Source organism: Lepidochelys kempii, chromosome 5 (assembly GCF_965140265.1).
Source record: "Lepidochelys kempii isolate rLepKem1 chromosome 5, rLepKem1.hap2, whole genome shotgun sequence".
Taxonomy (NCBI): Eukaryota; Metazoa; Chordata; order Testudines; family Cheloniidae; genus Lepidochelys; species Lepidochelys kempii.
The window spans coordinates 47,297,831-47,317,122 of NC_133260.1; the positions used below are offsets into that span (position 1 = coordinate 47,297,831).

General features: G+C 41.6%; 1 protein-coding gene across 4 annotated transcripts in view; it reads right to left on the reverse strand.

The window, feature by feature from the left end:
- IQGAP2 (IQ motif containing GTPase activating protein 2) overlaps window positions 1–19,292 on the reverse strand; it is a 229,954-nt gene that overhangs the window by 14,279 nt on the left and 196,383 nt on the right. For all 4 annotated transcript variants that reach the window (XM_073344187.1, XM_073344188.1, XM_073344186.1 and 1 more), the window contains 4 exons: window positions 16,324–16,456; window positions 13,531–13,633; window positions 11,143–11,284; window positions 759–846 (listed from right to left, as the gene is read on the reverse strand). In XM_073344187.1, coding sequence (XP_073200288.1) covers window positions 759–846; window positions 11,143–11,284; window positions 13,531–13,633; window positions 16,324–16,456 — 466 coding nt within the window. The remainder of the gene's footprint in view (window positions 1–758; window positions 847–11,142; window positions 11,285–13,530; window positions 13,634–16,323; window positions 16,457–19,292) is intronic.

Genomic DNA, 19,292 nt, shown 5'->3' on the forward strand with positions numbered 1-19,292 from the left:
TTTTTTGTTTTTAAAAGGTAACACTTTGGCTTTTCTTGACATCACTGATATAGTTTGTGCATCCACTAAATATTTTGGGCTTCAACATTTGAGAGAAGTCTGCAGAAGACAAGAGATTCCCACGCAATTCCCATACAAAGGAAGGCGAAAGGCTGTTTCCCACACAGTTGTTTGTTTATATTGCATAAGCAAAGAAGCTAAATGAGAAAATGCTTGAAATTAAGATCCTAGATTTTTTTCATGAAATATGTAGTAAAATAACTTACATTGGTGCATTTAATGGTATAAAAATCAAAGACTATGACACTTTCATAAACTATGTTAAAAATAATTTCATGGATACATGACAGTACAACTTCAATCTTATTCTAGGTGTGTTAGTATAAAAAGATCAACATTTACAAGTAGGAATAAGCCTTGTGATCTAAATGGGACATTTTAGTAAGATTCCTGAAATAAAATAGATAATGTACTCTCTACAATAGCTATCTCTGAAGTAGTTTTTAAAAAATGCATATTAATTTCTGATTTTAATTCCAAGTTATCCACATGAAAAAAAAAAAGACCAAAATAAGAAACTGATTTCCTGATAGATCTGAAGAATTTTAAAAATGTCTAATTTAATTTTATGACTGGTTCAGTTGAAAAAATATTTTTCTCCATTGTTAACGGTCAGAGAAATCTGTTACCTGTTTTAAATCCAGGACAAGGTATTAAGATACATTATATGAAGAGAGCAAAAATAGCCTGACATTTACCTGTTGAGCAGAAGCTGGTGTTTCTAAGATTTCTAAGAGCGTATCTCCCGGTTGTGTTCGTATCACATCAACTACAAGTCTTTTTGTCCTTTTCAGAGAAATAAACAATGGGTATTATAAGACAGCTGTCGTAGGAAGCATTTAGTTTCCTCATTTGTGACTCAACTAAAAAATTAAAGATCTCACACACAAAACGTTGGTATTTTTCAAAGGTATTTTAGATTTCAGAGCTTCTATTAACAGCAGTATTAAACTAAATAATGGATTTCTGATATATGCACATTTTTGTATCAAAGTTTATATGCTTGTGTTCCCTTTATTATTTGGGAGATTCAATCATCATGGTGATAGATGCCATAATAAGAATCCAGATACAAATACACCTGTATTTAGCTATCACTTAACTTAGGACTGACAAAGTGAGAGATGGAAACACAGATCTTTCCAAAGTCTGACATATACATAAATCTTTTATGAGCCACCTGGATTTATACTGAATATTTAGAAACAAAGACATTGCTGAACTTCAGAAGCAACATATTAATAATGTGTATTACTGTGTACTGCTTAAAGAAAGAGGTGTCTCTAAGGAGCAGAGAACATACATTTTCTTACTAGCAAAAAACAAACAAACAACATTTCTAAACAAAAAGGAAATTGCTATATCCTGATATTTAAAGTGGTGGGTTTTTGTGCTTGGGGTAAGAAGTTATCACAATTCCTGCTGTCTTTTCGTTCCAAGAACATCCTGTTACACAGCTCTACTACAACACAATACATTGTTACACGAACTAAATACATCTCTTTACAGGCTAACAGCATAATACATAGAGATTAATGGATAAAGAGTCATGTATAGTAAATGCCATGCTTCAAAGACAAAGAAAATTTAACAATAGGGTTTTTGAAAAAAATCATTTTGAAGTATGAGCAGTGAAACTTCTATGTTAAGTCCTCAAACAACTGTTTTATATCTATGTAAACCACTGTCTTCATTTTCAAGACTAAACGTTTATATCCAACAAGAAATGGTAAGAAAAGATTGTATGGTCTTCTAATATATGCCCCTGAAAGAGACAATATCACAAGAAACTTGCATTCTTACTTGACACAGAACATTTGAGTTTGGATCAACTTCTTATTGATGTATTAGAAATTCATACATAAGGAAAAAGGCAGCAGTGGCAATAACTCCAGAAATGTCAGTAAACCAAATTACCATATTCGGATGCATATATAGCTGGAGCAGGAAGTCTGCTCAACCTACTGGAGGCATGGCAGCAATGTTCTATTCCCTCTGTCCATAGCTCCTCTTTACTGTGTGTGGCTGCTCAGACACATAGAATAGCTTCAGAGGGATTCCTTCTGCCATCTACTGCTCCTGAATTCACTCCAATATGCCAGTGAAGCAGAAGCTCTCTCAAAATGAGTTTGCCCTAGCTATACTCAATTCAGATTTGTCTCCTTCTGAAGCTGCCTTCTCCAACCTTTGGTGATCTCCTTAGAACTTATTTCAGTAGACAGAAATTTATTACAACTATTTTATGCATTCATTCAGGAAAGGACTTAAGTACATGCTTAACATTGACTCAATGGGTCTTGGGCATGTGCTTAAGTTCTTTCCTGAATCCAAATGTTTTTCTGCACTGGGGCCATAGTTTATGGACTCCAAGTGCTGTTTAGGAGGAGAATGAGATGCACACACGGGGTACAGCTGTATAGAAAACATATCCATTTTCTTCCCAGTCACAAGTAGAGGTGCTGTCCTGTGACCAGAATTGGGCAAAACCACCCATGGATGAAGTTTACCTTATGTACCACTTTTTCATGCAAAAAGATATGCATACAAAACACTGGTACAAGACAACACCCAATATCATCCTTTGAAGAAAGATATTTGCAATTTTTAAGCTCAAAAGTTCTAAAGGTTTCCTTGAATTCTAATATTCTAAAGATTTTTTTAAAAATAAAATATTCTAATGAGTTTTATAGAAGAGATGCATCATTGAATTTGTAGGATATCCAAGAACAGTTAATCATATACAGTATATCTGGTTGTATACCTAGACGCATACCATTTCAACATCAATTATTTAAATAATGGCATAGAAAGTACACCAATAAAGTTTTCAGATGATACCAAGCTGGGAGGGGGCGCAAGTGTTTGGAGGAGAAGATTAAAATTCAAAATGATCTGGACAAACTGCAGAAATGGTCTGAAGTAAAACAGGATGTAATTCAGTAAGGACAAATGCAAAGTAGTCCGCTTAGAAAGAAACTATCAGTTGCATACATACAAAATGGGAAATGACTGCCTAGGAAGGAGTACTGTGGAAAGAGATCTTGGTCATAGTGGATCACAAGCTAAATGAGAGCCAACTGTGTAACACTGTTGCAAAAAAAGCAAATCTTATTCTGGGATATATTAGCAGGAGTGTTGTAAACAAGACATGAGAAGTAATTCTTCTGCTCTACTCCATGCTGATTAGGCCTCAACTGGAGTATTGTGTCTAATTCTGGGCACCACAATTCTGGAAAATGTGGACAAATTGGAGGAAGTCTAGAGAAGAGCAAAAACATGATTAAAGATCTAACAAATATGACCTATGAGGGAAGACTGAAAAAAGTGGGATTGTTTAGTCTGGACAAGAGAAGACAGGACATGATAACAGTTTTCAAGTACATAAAAAGTTGTTACAAGGTTGAGGGAGAAAAATTATTCTTGTTAACCTCTGAGGATAGGACAAGAAGCAATGGGCTTAAATTGCAGTAAGGGCAGTTTAGGTTGGACATTAGGAAAAACTTCCTGACTGTCCGGGGTGATTAAGCACTGGAATAAATTGTCTAGGGAGTTTGTGGAATCTCCGTCTTTGGAGATTTCTAAGAGCAGGTCAGACAAACACCTGGCAGGGATGGTCTAGATAATACTTGGTCCTGCCATGAGTGCAGGGGACTGGACTAGATGACCTCCCGAGGTGTCTTCCAGTCCTACGATTCTATGGCAGTAGCAAGTTTCTAAGAATGTTCCTTTTAAGACAGGAAAGCTAGTTGTCAGCTGAGGTAATTGTATTTTCATCTCTTGAACAAAAAGTACACTGGAAGTTTAATTCTACTTTTGGAAACCTGACAGCTCCTTGGAAACTATTAACAAAACCCTCATGTGTCATGCCAGATAAGCTTAAAACCACAATAGGTTCCTCAGATTCTTTAGGTTTCTGAAGGGAAATTAACAACATACACATAAATGAAACTCAATGGAATGCGCAAGTCAGTACGAGAATTAACAAGAGAATCTGTCATTTACACACCCACACGCCCAGTCCGTCAGATATTTAAGAACGTGAGTTTTCTTTTGACCTAGTTTCTAGAAATACTTAAGCATTCCATGCGCATGAAATTCCAATATCCTCCACAGGAAACAGGACAAGAGGCAAGTTAATCTTAACTGAGTTGAAGTTACAGTTAGAAATGATTAGCCACTTTCTGAGCATTGGATAAGAAACTGAATTCCAGGTGTACAGGGTAATTTTTATAATACTGTACATAAGTTTTAAGCTATATATAAGAACAGATTTAAGAGCATAAGGCTGAAAGTATAAGACTGGGGGATCCAGTCTTCTCTAATTTTCATGTAATTTTTAGTTGTGGAAATATTAGAAGAAAAATGCTCTTCAATCACTTCAAGACTGAGTTAATGCTGATCAATATAGATACTTATTTTTACAGCTAGTTTACTTCCTTTCCTCTGCTTTAGTTACAACTAATGTGTTTTGCGTCTACTGACCATAAAGTTCTTTTGTATTTAACTGGTGAAAGTGAGTTTGTTGAGGATCAGACCAGGTAAGAGAAAGGATGTTGGTAGGGAGGGCGAAGTCAATGGTCACCATGGCAGGTGTGATGTCCTGCTGTTACAGAAGTTGGTCTGGTAGTCATTCTAGGTCACTGATGTCATCAAGTGGCATATTTAGTCTTGGTTTGGACACAGTTGCATCTGTCGCTGAAGTGCGGACCTAGCAAAAAAAAGTCATCCACGACTTTGCAACCTCCCAATTGGATTACTGCAATTAAAGAATACAGCATAGAATGCAGCTGCTAACTTTGTACTGACAGTTTTTAATGCACCCATTTCTAGTGGACATAAACTTGGAAGTGTTGTTTATTATAGTAGCTACTAGAGGGCCTAATCAACTTGGGGCCCCATTGTGCTATGCACTGTACAAACAGATAGAAAAAACAGACAGGTTGGGAAGGGAAATAATCAAAGGCGAAATGATTTGGCAGAGGTCACAGCAGGTGAATGGCAAAGCTAGGGCTAGAACTCAGGCCTTCAGCTCTGTGCCTTATCCACTAGGCGAGACTCTCCCTCAAAGCAATGGAGAAACTAGTCTTGTTCAAGCAGAGCTTAAACAAGTCTTTAGTAATCAGAACTTCTTAAAGAGATGATACAGGTTTATCATATTTCACATTCATGATCTTTATCTTAGCCTTGGTCTACACTATACTGGCAGGCGCTCAATATAAAAGGCAAAATGCGACCTTGTACCGAAAGCACATGTGCTGTCTTCTGTGAATTGCTTGATTCACTGTGAAAGTCTCCCTTTTGTTCTCGGAAATGTATCATCTTTAATTATAGTCTCCCTTTTTATCTCCCCCCAGGTGCAAATGTGTCTATGCTTCCCCTATCATCTCCATCCCAGAGGTTATCGCAGTTTAGAAGGCGAAAAAAACGCACTCGCGATGACATGTTTTCCAAGCTCATGCAGTCCTCCCACACGGATAGGGCACAGCTTAATGCATGGAGGCATTCAGTGGCAGAGGCCAGGAAAGCATTAAGTGAGTGCGAAGAGCAGAGGCAGGAGGCAATGCTGAGGCTAATGGGGGAGCAAACGGACATGATGAAGCATCTGTTGGAGCTGTAGGAAAGCCAACGAAAGCACAGACCCCCGCAGCATCCATTGTATAACCACCTGCCCTCCTCCTCAAGTTCCATGTCCTCTTCACCCAGACACCCAAGAACATGGGCGGGGAGGCTCTGCGCACCCAGCCACTCCACTCTAGAGGATGACCCAAGCAACAGAAGGCTGTCATTCAAACAGTTTTGATTTGTAGTATGGCTACAATAAGCAATGTGGCCTTGTCCTTCCCTCCTCCCGCAACGCACCCCACCCCACCCGGGCTACCTTGTCAGTTATCTCACTTGGGTTTTTTTTGTTTGTTTGTTTTGTTACTTTTTTTTTTTTAAGAAAGAATGTGCATGGTTTCAAAACAACAGTTAATTTATTTCCTTTGCCAGCTATGATCGAAGGGGGGAGGGTGGTTGGCTTACAGGGAATTAAAATCAACAAAGGGAGCGGGTTTGCAGCAAGGAGAAACACACACAACTTGTCAGACCGTAGCCTGGCCAGTCATGAAACTAGTTTTCAAAGCCTCTCTGATGCGCAGCATGCCTACCTGTGCTCTTCTAATTGCCCTGGTGTCTGGCTGCTCAAAATCGGCTGCCAGGCAATTTGCCTCAACGTCCCACCCCGCCATAAACACCTCCCCCTTACTCTCACAGATATTACGGAGCACACAGCAAGCAGCAACAACAATGGGAATGTTGGTTGCACTGAAGTCTAACCTAGTCAGCAAACAGCACTAGCAAGCTTTTAAACGTTCAAAGGCACATTCTACTACCATTCTGCACTTGCTCAGCTTATCGTTGAACTGCTCCTGACTACTGTCCAGGCTGCCTGTGTATGGCTTCATGAGCCATGGGAGCAAGGGGTAGGCTGGGTCCCCAAGGATAACTATTGGCATTTCAACATCCCCAACAGTAATTTTCTGGTCTGAGAAGTAAGTCCCTTCTTGCAACTGCTCGAACAGCCTGGAGTTCCTAAAGATGTGAGTGTCATGCACCTTTCCTGGCCATCCCATGGTGAAACGTCCCTTGTGATCCACCAGTGCTTGCAGCACCATTGAGAAGTACCTCTTGCGGTTTATGTACTGGTTGGCAAGGTGGTCCAGTGCCAAGATAGGGATATGCGTTCTGTCTATTGCCCCACCAGAGTTAGGGAATCCCATTACAGCAAAGCCATCCACTATGACCTGCACATTTCCCAGAGTCACTACCCTTGATAGCAGAATGTCAGCGATTGCATTGGCTACATGGATCACAGCAGTCCCCACAGTAGACTTGCCCACTCCAAATTGATTCCCGACTGACCGGTAGCAGTCAGGCATTGCAAGCTTCCACAGGGCTATCGTCACTCGCTTCTCAACTGTCAGGGCAGCTCTCATCTTAGTATTCCTGTGCTTCAGGGCGGGGAAAAGCAACTCACAAAGTTCAAGGACAGTGGCCTTAGGCAGGCGAAAGTTTCGCAGCCCCTGTGAATCATCCCATACCCGCAATACTATGCGGTCCCACCAGTCTGTGCTTGTTTGCCGGGCCCAGAATCGGTGTTCCACTGTATCAACCAGCCCCACTGCTGCCACGATGTCCCAATTGCCACAGCCCATGCTTTCAGGAATGTCTGTCCACGTCCTCATCACAATCATCTTGTGCTGGGGTCTCTTAGCCCAGTTCTGCACATACTCCAGGATAATGCGCGAGGTGTTTATAATGCTCACAACAGCAGTGGTGAGCTGAGCGGGCTCCATGCTTGCCATGGTATGGTGTCTGCATGGGTAACCCAGAAAGAAAGGTGCGAAATGATTGTCTGCTGTTGCTTTCACGAATGGAGGGGCGACTGATGACATGTACCCAAAACCACCCTCAACAATGTTTTTGTCCCATCAGGCATTGGAATTCTGGGTTAACCTCCCAATGGGCAGCGGCGACTGCGTGAACTCTGGGATAGCTTCCCACAGTGCACCGCTCAGTGAGTCGATGCTAGCCACGGTAGTGAGGACGCACTCCACCAACTTAATGCGCTTAGTGGGGACATACATAATCAACTCTATAAAATCGACCTAATTTCGTAGTGTAGACGTACCCTTAGTTTTAAAAAGCTACAGTTCACGAACCCCAAAAGAAGCTACTTCTAGAGAAATAAGTTAGATACTGAGAGAAATATATGCCCTAATTAGTGCATGAATATTGGAATATGGGCCCCCCGGCCCAGATTGGTGTAGGTAAGAGGATTCTGAGCATTTTAGCAGCTCATCTTTTCACTTGTGTGAAGCAGTATATTTCCACCATTGCAGTACTGTTATGAGAAGTGTGCATGCCTGACGAGTCATTTAACAAGCACACATTCCAAACTAGAAGTTCCTGTAAACATTCACTGTCCAATTATACACATAACCACAGATATTAACCCACCAATTTATCACAAATACTATACACACCAACTGGTTGGCCAGTTTTTATAATTCTGTCTCTTCTAAAAGGTGCAAGAGTTATTGTACATACATCCTAACTCAGCTGTTATTATTTACAATTGAAACTGTAGTTCAACTCTGAATAAAATCAATTTGAAAAAGCTCTTTAAAGATCAGATTAGCAGAAACTGAGAAAAAACTCTAACAAAGAAAGAGCATGAACTATAGATACTGAGAAATTGCCAGGTGAACAAAACTTAAGCTTTAATTTAAACAATAGTTTCACACCATTGATCCCAACTACAGAAGAAACTGGTTGCACAATACACTCAAGGCAACGAGCAAACAAAGAAAAAAAAACAAATAAAATGGTGGCACTACTAAGCAATATGGTAAATATCACCACTCACTCCAATCCCTTTCCTCAGCCTTCATCTCTACATTGCCTATGTAAGCTTTAAGTTGCTCAGGGCTGAGACCTTGTCATTCTGTCTGTAAGTTGCCTAGACACTGATGTCATATAAATAATACAGAAATGTGTTGAGATGTTCCTATACTCTTACCTAATGTTTTGTTTTAGAAACTACAGAACTCATGCAAGTAGTTTTACATCAAACTACATGTAAAAAGTTACCAAAGTGTTTGAAAGTTACGATTCAGATCAATAAGCAAGAATAACTACTGTACTGATGGCAAACCAACCCCTCTCCTTTTCATTTAAATCTTTATCTCCTGGACCATGAAACTGTATGATCAATGTGTGGGAAATTCTAGAAGAAATTCTCTCTACCAGCTAAATTGGAAGATTTGTTTTGGGAAAACACCCTTCAGGTTAAGAATTGTAGAGTGTGTGCTTGCAATTGTAAACATTGTGGTAAAATGACTTTCCTCCAAAGTAAAGCTTCAGCTGCCAGTTAATAAAGCTAAATTACTTTTCAGATTCATTAAGTACATAAAAAGTATTGCTGTTCAGTATGAGCACTGCTGAGTGAGACTGTAGCTGCACTACAGGCCTGCACAGAATTGGAGGTTTAAATTTTAAGACTGTCTAGCCAGCAGGTTGTGAAGAAAAGTGTGAAAATAGCAGTTTTAGAAGGTTAGCGCTTGCATCCATTTTCAATAGTGAAAAGAGATATTAAACAACTCATAATTTGCAGGTAGGTTAAATGTGAATATATCCAATGAAACAGGGATGATGTTAATTTAAAAATAAAAATAGGTATGCAGAACTTTTGATATAATGCACTTGCCTACAGGTTTTACCAATAGTATTTTGCAACCATCTGAAGAAAAAGGAAGCCAGTGAATATTATTCTCTCCCCCGTGTAAGTCATGCAATGTTTGTGAGCTGAGAGGAAAGTAACATCCTGTACAAATACTGGTCTGACAAACGTTTCCAAGTGTTTTCAATTTAGAGGAAGGAGGGCAGAGTTGGATTTGCCTTCAAGTCTAGACATCAACTCCTCTTGAATTATGGAAAAGAGCATGTGTTAAGACAGTACCTATTTCACAGTGTGCAATAATGCAAGTAGCCATAACTTTGTAAGAGCTAAAATATCGATGTTTTACAAAGTGTGTTTCAGACTTTGAAAGATTTTGGATAGGGTGGAGACTTGACTGGTCTATTTGATACAGATCCTTCTCTTTTCAGGTCAATGATCTGAATCTGAGCTAGGTCCATAATGACCTAAACTAAACCATTTGATGGCCTATGTGAAATGTGCTGGTAGTTTTTCTGACACCCATATAATGAGCTTGCTAAGGAAATTTAATACATCAGAAATGTGCCCATTTCTACATTTCTAATTGATAGGAGTTAAAATTCTTCTTATGTTCTTAATTAAAAGTTAGTTTAATTATCTGTTACAATGCTAAGGATATTACAAACTGGAAAAGAGCCCAAACCATTGACAACAAAAGGCTTACCTGACTCCTGAAAAACAAGTTAACCTTTGTGTGAAGCACATCAGCAATATTATAAAACAGATCCTTCTTAATGCAAGAAAACAACGTACACAGAACAAACTAAATTCTAATGAATGAGGAAAATCTGTCCTAACATGTCAAACTTCTGAAGAACATTAAAGCTTTCAAATGTTACTTTTCATTTAATGAAATCCAACAATATCAACTCTTTAGGCATCAAAAGGCATTTCAGCCCCCCAAAAAAGGAGGTACAAATCATAATGAATTAGAGGTACAATCTAACTGTACACACATCTTACTGTTGTATTCATGCTTTAAATTGTTTTCTCACCATTTCCCTCTTGCCAGGTCATACTTCACTCAAGTCTTGGCTATTAAGCCAAGAGCAACCTCTGCAGCTAATGGCAAAGGGAGGAGATACATTCCAGATGTGGTCCACACTAAGTGAGTTTGTAATTCCCTGATCTAAGTAAGTGTGTTGTGTTTTTCAGAGCATCACTATTCCTATTAACGTGAATAGAAGCCGTTGGTGCTTAGCACCTCTGAAAAATCAAGAAACTTATCTAGGAGTTCAAATATGGGTTTAGAGTTGGGATTTTCACATGCATCTAAGTGACTTAGAAGCATCAATCTCATTCACTTCCAAGAGGATTTGTGATCTTAAGTCATGTGGGTGTCTAAAGTAGATTTTTCAAAAGCACTGAAGTTTGAAAACAGCGGTTTAAGTCTTAACTAGCCTTGGAGTTTTGCCAGAATTACATCCCAAACTCTTAAGAGGCAAATTTCATGCTGAACCTGGCTTTAAGTTTTTTGACCTTTGACCTCTTGACCTATCTTTGACCTCATGCTGCGTTGCCAAGGAGGTTGCACAAGGTATGAGTCAGCACAGGATTTGGCTAGAGGCTGGCAAAGCATTGGACTGTCTTTACAGCAATCAAAAGACCCAAGCTATGGACTTAACTTTTTGTAGACTGCCAGTCAAATGAATGGTTGTGGGGGGCATGCAGTCTGAAAAACACTAGTGTTCTAATTGGAAATTTTAAAAAAAAGTAATTACAAACCTGAATAAAGTTATAAAGTTAGTTTACGTTACTGGTATTGCTTGTTTTAACAAAAACATTGCCCAAAAGATACATATTTTATGAACAAACCGTACTTTATCATCATCCCTTTGAGATCTTGATCTTCACCTTCCTGTAACTCATATTTGCTGGTCAAAGATAGTGAAATCTCTGTCTTTGCAAGCTGACTCAATGTGTTTTCCTTGTTAGGATCACTGGGATCAACAGCTCCTTCCCCTGTAGGAAAAAATATGGCTCTTACTCTGCCAGTTCACTGATGTGTGACAAGAACTGGAGCATGAACCAGAATACTCTGAAACATGTCAAAGGCAACAGAAAACTACTCAAAGATCTATCAACATGTACTATATCTAGACAAATAACTGTTTAATTCAAAATTTTCCTTCAGCCATAAAACAAATCAATACCTTCCCTCTATTTAGGGACAGGAAAATTGTAGTATTTTGTATTTTCTGAAAATGTCCAATAGAAGTTACCTATTTATACATCTAGGCAAAGGTTTTTGAAATATTAAAACTTGAGATTTTTGCCACCTTAAATCGGATTTTTCTTTCAAGACAGTTATCCAGACAGGGCTCAAATGTGTGTTTCTTTCCCAAAGTAGTTGTGCAGTTATTTAACATCCATAGTCAGGAAAAAAACTAAAATAATAAAAATAGACCTGGGGTAGGGTAATCATTACTGATAGTGTCCTTATTATTAACGAGTTTCTGAGGCACCCAAAATATGCTAGACATTTTCTAAACAAAGGTGGTGTGATCCCTGCACTAATATTAATAGTTCTATTCATCTTCTTCTAGCCTTAGTCCCATCTATGTTGGGTCAGCTCTTTGTGTCCTCCTCCATTCCAGTCTGCCTTGAGGCAGTTCCTTGGAAACTCCACAGCTGATCAAATCCTTTTTATATAGCATCCATCCATCTAGCATCCCAACCCTTTTCTTACTCTCCTTTTTAAGTTGAGCACCGGTTTCCTGTTTATTCTTCTAATCATCTTTTCATGTGATCAAACCATCTAACCCTGAATTCCCTCAGCTTTCCTATAATTGGTCTCACCTTCACACTTCCCCTAATGTGTTTGTTCTGATAGTCCATCCTTGTAATAATTTTAACATTTTAATTTCCATTGTATTCAGGATCTGCTCCAATCTCTTCTTTGGTGCTGAGCATTCAGAACTATACAAAAAGCGCAGGCCTAATAATTATTGTATAGATCTTTGCCTATCAAATAGAAAAGTTTCTCCTAACTCCTACTGCAGATTACTTCACTCACTTCTCTCCTTTTAGTCCATGACATTCCTATTCTGCTTGTAAGTTTGTCATTGAGTTCACCATTACCCTGTACTATTGAACCTAGGAACTTGAACTTCTGTACCTTTGCTAGTGGCTGTCCCGAGACTTACAGTCTTGTTGCCTTCCTGGAAGTTATCATTGAATCTACAGACTTTCTGCCGATTTCTGTGCCATTTCTTTCAAGTGTGCCCTTCCATCTTACTCAATTTTCCACTTCCTCTCTGCTCGCTCCCACAAGCACGTCATCATCTACAAAAAGCATGCATCAGCATGCCACACTGAATGTTTTCTGTAACCGCATCAAGCACCATGGTGAACAAAATGAGGCTTGGTGCAGAGTCTCAATGCACTCTGACTCTTAACAGAAAATGGTTCAATTACCTGACGTGACTTTTTAACTGGGGTAGCAGCACCCTCATACATGTCCTGGATGAGTCTGATAGCTTTCAGATATCTGTTTCATCCTCAAAAACTATATGACTTTTTTCGGAACATGCTCTTCAGCCTTCTCAAGACCTCTTTTCTCTTTATTTTTCCACAAGCAATCATAATGTAAAGATAGCATCCATCATTGATTTGTCTGGCACAAACCCAAACTCATTGTTACTGACCTTCACTTCTCTTCATAGCCTCTTATCAATAATCAGGCTGAATTTGCTTGTAGAAAATTTTCCAGTGTGTTCATTGGTGTATCACATCCTTTGCCTGTTTCACTATTTTATAGAGGACTACTTCTCAAAATTAAAGTCTGTCTACTTTTATGGAAATGTGGTTTGTACAGCCCCTTCCATACATTCAGTCAGGTTATTTAAATATGTGATAATACTCTATTTAATTCCAGAGAGCTAGATGTTTCTGCTGAAATTTTTGATGTTGGGGTGTTAAATATCATCATGCTCCAGAATAAATACCCACTGTGAGTAGCTCACACCTCTCAGAGCTACTGCGGACTCTGGGAAACAGTTCTCCTTTGATTCTCATTTTAGAATATCTTTTCAGTTATAACAGCTGCAAAAATCATTTTAGGAAAAAGTCTTAAATTCTGCAGATACTGAAGAGGCCAAACAAAGTACCCCCATATAACAATTTAGGGCCAGTCCCTGGATTACTATAACCAACGGACCAAAGGGGGTGGGGGGTGGGAGCGTGCGCGCGCGAGAGAGAACACTTACCAAGGAAAGACTCTACATCAGGAACAGCCCCTAACCCCTCCAGCAATTCATTCAGTAAGTCATTCTGCTCAGGAGCAATGGCATCCTGGTGTTCTAATAGCAGCTATAAACAAGGGCAAACAAAACGATTATCCGTGAAACCACTGAAAATACTCCATTTCTCCAAATGGTGCTATATGCTCACAAATAGAATGCTCAAAATAAAGTCTTCAGAGCCACAGTGGGCGTAAAACATGAATAAGCATTATGGAGGACAGAAGGAAAGAAAGTGCTTGCTTACAGGCTGTGGTTTCAAGACTGATAGTTCTATTGCCCAGTCTGTTGGCTGGCTCACCCTTGGATCAACATTAGAATGCCAGCAAATATACACAAACTGAAGGGAGTGAGTCCTCAAAATATTAACACACATGAGGAAAGGCTCAATTTAGCAGCCACTTAAACAATTAACAAAACATCACCGCTAAACAGACTCAAAGTTGGCACTTCACTTGACAGTCTCATCATATGCTGAAGTGCTTTATTGGATCAGGACCTTAATGGGCAAGGGGACTGAACGGTCTTCATAATGGTGACCCCATCAGGGCATGGTTAAGGCACACCATGCTACGCAGAATGAGGAGGCTAACGCTGCTGATGCTTATTGCTGTACTTTTTTTAAATACAGGATTTCTGACTCCTGTGGTATCAATTTGGTACTTTTCAAATGGACTAAGTTCACTTTAAAAAAATCAGAAATTTAATATTCTGCTCCTATTGCCAGAATTAGTGATTTTACTGGAACCAAGATAACAGAAAGTACAAACTCTATTCATAATACAACTTGTATTGCAGCTGTGCACGCCTCCAAGGAGGAATGGTTCTGCAGTCCATAAAAAGCCTCTGAGAACAAGCTTGTATATGCTGCACTATAAAAAAAAGCACGAATGGTATGGGCCTGAAGAATGAGTTTCCTGTAATTAGACTGCTCATTTCTGTACCCATCACTAGCATTTACTTCAGGAAGCAAGTGGCACTGTACAGAGTTTGATAACAGTGTGTTTGCTAGTTCCCAAGGTCTGTTTTCCACATAAACAGGATTCTTACTATGGAAGTCTGTTTTAAGGTTATGGTGCCCATGGCCACCAGTTTAAATTGAATTTAAATACAAGTGGAGTAAAACATATGCTATATTTATAAATTTCAGAACTCTGATAGTTTAGAGAGTGCAAAACCTATTCAAATCAAAAGCTGTGTTCACTGAAACGTACGGGCAACTAAAACACTTTGTATGTGGGAAATCAAAGGCACATTAAATATTCTGGGGGAGACACACAAAGACACAAATGGCAGTTTAGTGCATAACTAACATTTTGCTTTTGAAAATTTCCCTCAGTCTCATCTACATGAATGCCCTGACATTTATATAGTGTACACTGTGTAGGTATACATGCGCACACTGAAATTGCAAATTTAAGACATACAGAAATTTAGGATCTTTAGATATAAAAGATCTTGCCTTGCTTCAAGTCTTAACTACTTCCTCCATACACATATGAACTACATGAAATCTTGGAAGAAAAGACTGTCCCATTTGACTAGTGTTCTACCGCATGATAAGTAATTACATCAAAAGTGTTCAGTTAATCCTGACGAAGTACAGAACACTCTAAACCAGATTACACAAAGTGACAAATGAGAGGTTCCCCATAATCATTTGCACCATCTGAGATTCAGCCTCTAAGTCACAAACTTGACAATAGCATAACAGGAGTTGAATATCATGCTCGACACCTAAATGGAACAAGTTAAGTGTTGATAGACAGGAAATGAAACAAATACATCCTCAATTCAAGCTTGAAGTAGCAGTTGTCTTTAATCTAGCGAACACTATGTTTCCTTAGCCATTAGTTCTTGCATGAGTAAGGCTGATTTTTAACTCACTGTCTTGGGAGTGAAGTATTCCATATTTTTAAAAGAATATCCATCATTTAACATTTCTGGGTTTTGCACATTAGTGGATGACTGCTAGTATACTAGTTGTGGAAGGACCATATGGTATACATCTAAATTTTGTCCTAGTGAATCACACTATAAACTGCAGTTTCTGCATTTCATCTGTTCCTTATCCAGAACAAACATACTTGCAGGATACCACTGCCGCCTAAATCACACTCTTACATCTGCTTCCAGCCAAACACGTGATGGAATGCCAAAGTCATAAAATGTACAAGCTTTTACTTTATCTCAAAGTCACACTAACTCTTAAAAAGCAACAAGTCCCCTTTCTTACCAAGGGGAAGTTTGTAATTCAAATAAACTACAAATGGTTCATCACTACTATATGCCAATAAGAAGTTATGCAATTTTTTTCCCTTTTCAATTAAACGCTCTGAAAGAAAAATACTTTACATTTTATTGTCAGATTCTTCTTTTGGTTAGCACTTTTGTTTCCAAACCGTTGTCTCTACCATTCTCATTGGGGCTATTGGGGTGGAAATGCAATTCTCTCCTGCGACATACAGTACAAGTTACAATAAATGTTAAGAAAAGTTTGGTTCTAAGGTTATTCCATACACTTGGACATTGAGATGATCTTCTACTTGGACAAGAGACTATCAGAAAGGAAGAGTAAAGGAATTCCTTCATGGCATTTTAGGAAAGCCAATACAGAACATCACAGTTATTCTGTGATTTTATGGAAAAATTACTCATCTCCCAAAAAGTGATTTGAGAAGTTTCCCAAGAACAGATTAAAGAGTAGTTGTTTAACAATTCCCCTTTGCTCAGTAGCTAAGTTTCTTTCCATTCACTTACTGAATGGGTATTGATGATTTCTTCAATGGAGATGTATATGACAGGTTTGCTGAGGGTTACCATATCAGAGTACTCATCAATATTGAATTTCTCCTCTGGCTCAGGAACATCACATGCTGTCTGAAAAAAATTCCTAAGGAAGTAGTAAGATGAGCAAGATAGGTTAAATAATTATACAACAAGAAAGACATGTTTTAGCTAACTGTAGTGAATTGGAATAAGCTTTTTGTTTGAAATGCAAGATAAAAACTGTTACTTTCTCATAACTGTTGTTCTTCGAGAGGTGTTGTTCATGTCCATTCCACATTCGGTGTGCGCGCGCCGCAGGCACGAGCGTTGGAAACTTTTTCCCTTAGCGGCTCCCGTCGGGCCCCCCGAGTGGCGCCACTGCGCCCCGCATATATATCCCCGCCGGCCTGACCCCCTCCAGTCCCTTCTTGCTGGCGACTCCGACAGAGGGGTAGGAGGGTGGGTGGTGGAATGGACGTGAACACCACATCTCGAAGAACAACAGTTACGAGAAAGTAAGTAACCGTTTTTTCTTCTTCGAGTGCTCGTTCACGTCCATTCCGCATTAGGTGGATCACAAGCTTACCCCTGGAGGAGGGTAGCAGTCACGGAACAACTGCTCGGAGGACCGCTCTGCCAACTGCCGCATCCTCTCTGGCCTGCTGGTTGACTGCATAGTGGGTCGTGAAGGTGTGCACCGAAGACCAGGTGGCTGCTCTGCAGATCTCCTGGACTGGGACCTGTGCCAGGAACGCCGTGGAAGTCACCTGCGCCCTGGTCAAGTGGCCCGTGAGCGCTGGGGCCGGAACACCTGCAAGCTCATAGCACGCCCGGATGCAGCTTGTAATGTAAGACAAAATCTGCTGCACCGACACTGGGAGGCCTTTTAACCTCTCGGCCACAGCCACAAACAGCTGCGCGGATTTGCGAAAGGGCTTGGGGCACCCCAAATAAAACGCCAGTGCTCGACGCACATCCAAGGTGTGCAAGTTGCGGTGACTCAAGTCCGTATGGGGTTTCGGGAAGAGCACCGGCAGACAAATGCCCAGATGGAGTTGGGAGACCACCTTAGGGAGGAACTTGGGGTGTGGCCGGAGTTGCACCTTGTCCTTGTGAAATACTGTGTATGGTGGCTCAGAGGTGAGGGCCCTCAGTTTGGACACCCTTCTGGCCGAGGCAATGGCAACCAAAAACGCCATCTTCCAGTAAAGGTGGAGGAGAGAACAGGTAGCGAGGGGCTTGAAAGGGGGTCCCATGAGTTTAGAAAGAACCAGGTTAAAGTTCCATGGAGGGACTAGGGGCGGGACCCTTTAAGGAACCGCCCCACCATTGGGTGGGAAAACACCGAGCCCCCCCGAGAACCCCGGATGGAAGGCAGCGATGGCCGCCAGGTGCACTCTGAGTGAGGACGTGGCTAGCCCTTGCTGCTTGAAGTGCAGGAGGTATTCCAGAATGGCCTGCAACAGGGCCTGGCCCGGCCGCACCTGTCGGGGTTCACACCAACACGAGAACCTTTTCCAGTTGGCCATATAGGCAGCCCTGGTAGAGGGCTTTCTACTGCCAAGCAGAATCTGCTGCACAGGAAGGGAGCACTGGCTCCACAGAGCCTCCATGCCATCAGGGTGGAGAAGCCGCCCGCCATCCTGTGTAATGAGGTCCCGGTGTAGGGGCAGGACTACTGGGGCATCCACCGACAGCTCTAGGAGCGATGTGTACCAGCGTTGGTGGGCCCAGGCTGGGCCGATGAGGATCACCGCCGCCCTGTCCCTGCGCACCTTGAGCAGGACCTTGTGCACCAAGGGGAGCAGGGGGAAGGCATACATCAAGCCCCCTCTCCACGGGATCGCAAACGCGTCCATGACTGAGCCCGGGCTGCAGCCCTGGAATGAGCAGAACTGCGGGCACTGGGCGTTGGCCCTGGTGGCAAAACAGATCTTCCTCCTCTAGGAGATGCTTGTGAGAGGGGTCCCTGAAGAGGGATGGGGAAGGGGGGGGGAGAGGAGGAGGGAGGCGAACTGCAGCAAGTACCTGTTCCGCACCATGCGTAAGACCCAACGGTCCGATGTAATGGTGGACCACGCATGGGAGAAACGGGACAGGCAGTTCAGGAAACAAAGGGACGGATCCGGTGACTGGTCTGGTACGCTGTCCTCGAGCGCACCTTCAAAAGCCTGGCTTAGTGCCCGGCTGGGGTTTGTGCTGGCCTTGGTTCTGGCCCGGCGCATTATTGTTATTATTGTTGTTGCGCCGTCGCCTGTTATCCCTGCCTTGCCTACAGTAAGGCTCATGCCTATGGCGAAGCTGGTACTGGCGCTGAAGGGGGGGGCTGCAGCTTAAAGGGCTTCCTCTGGGTCGCCGGCGTGTGCATACCCAGCAACTTGAGCGTAGCTCGCGAGTCCTTGAGGCTATACAGCCTCGTGTCTGTCTGATCCGAGAAGAGCCCAGAGCCTTCGAAAGGGAGGTCCTGGAGCATATTCTGGACCTCGGGGGGGCAGGCCCGACTCCTGGAGCCACGCAGAGCGCCTCATGACCACCCCTGACGTGACTGTTGTAGCCGCCACGTCTGCTGAATCCCAGGAGGCCTGGAGGGAGGTCTTGGCTACTGCCTTGCCTTTGTCCCCCAGGGCCGTGAACTCCTGTTGGGAACTTTGCGGGAGGTTGTCCTTAAACTTCCCCACCACCGCCCAGGAGTTGAAATTGTGCATGTTGAGGATGGCCTGCTGGTTAGCAATCCTCAACTGAAGGCCCCCAGATGAGTACACCTTTCTACCGAAAAGGTCCAGGTGTTTCACCTCCTTGGCCTTAGGGGCCGGGGCCTGCTGTCCATGGCACTCCCTTTCGTTCACCGCTGAAACCACTAGGGAGCATGGACTCGGGTGGCAGAATAGGAACTCCTAGCCCTTCAATGGCGCAAAGTATTTATGCTCCACTTCTTTAGCCATTGGAGCACTGGAGGTCGG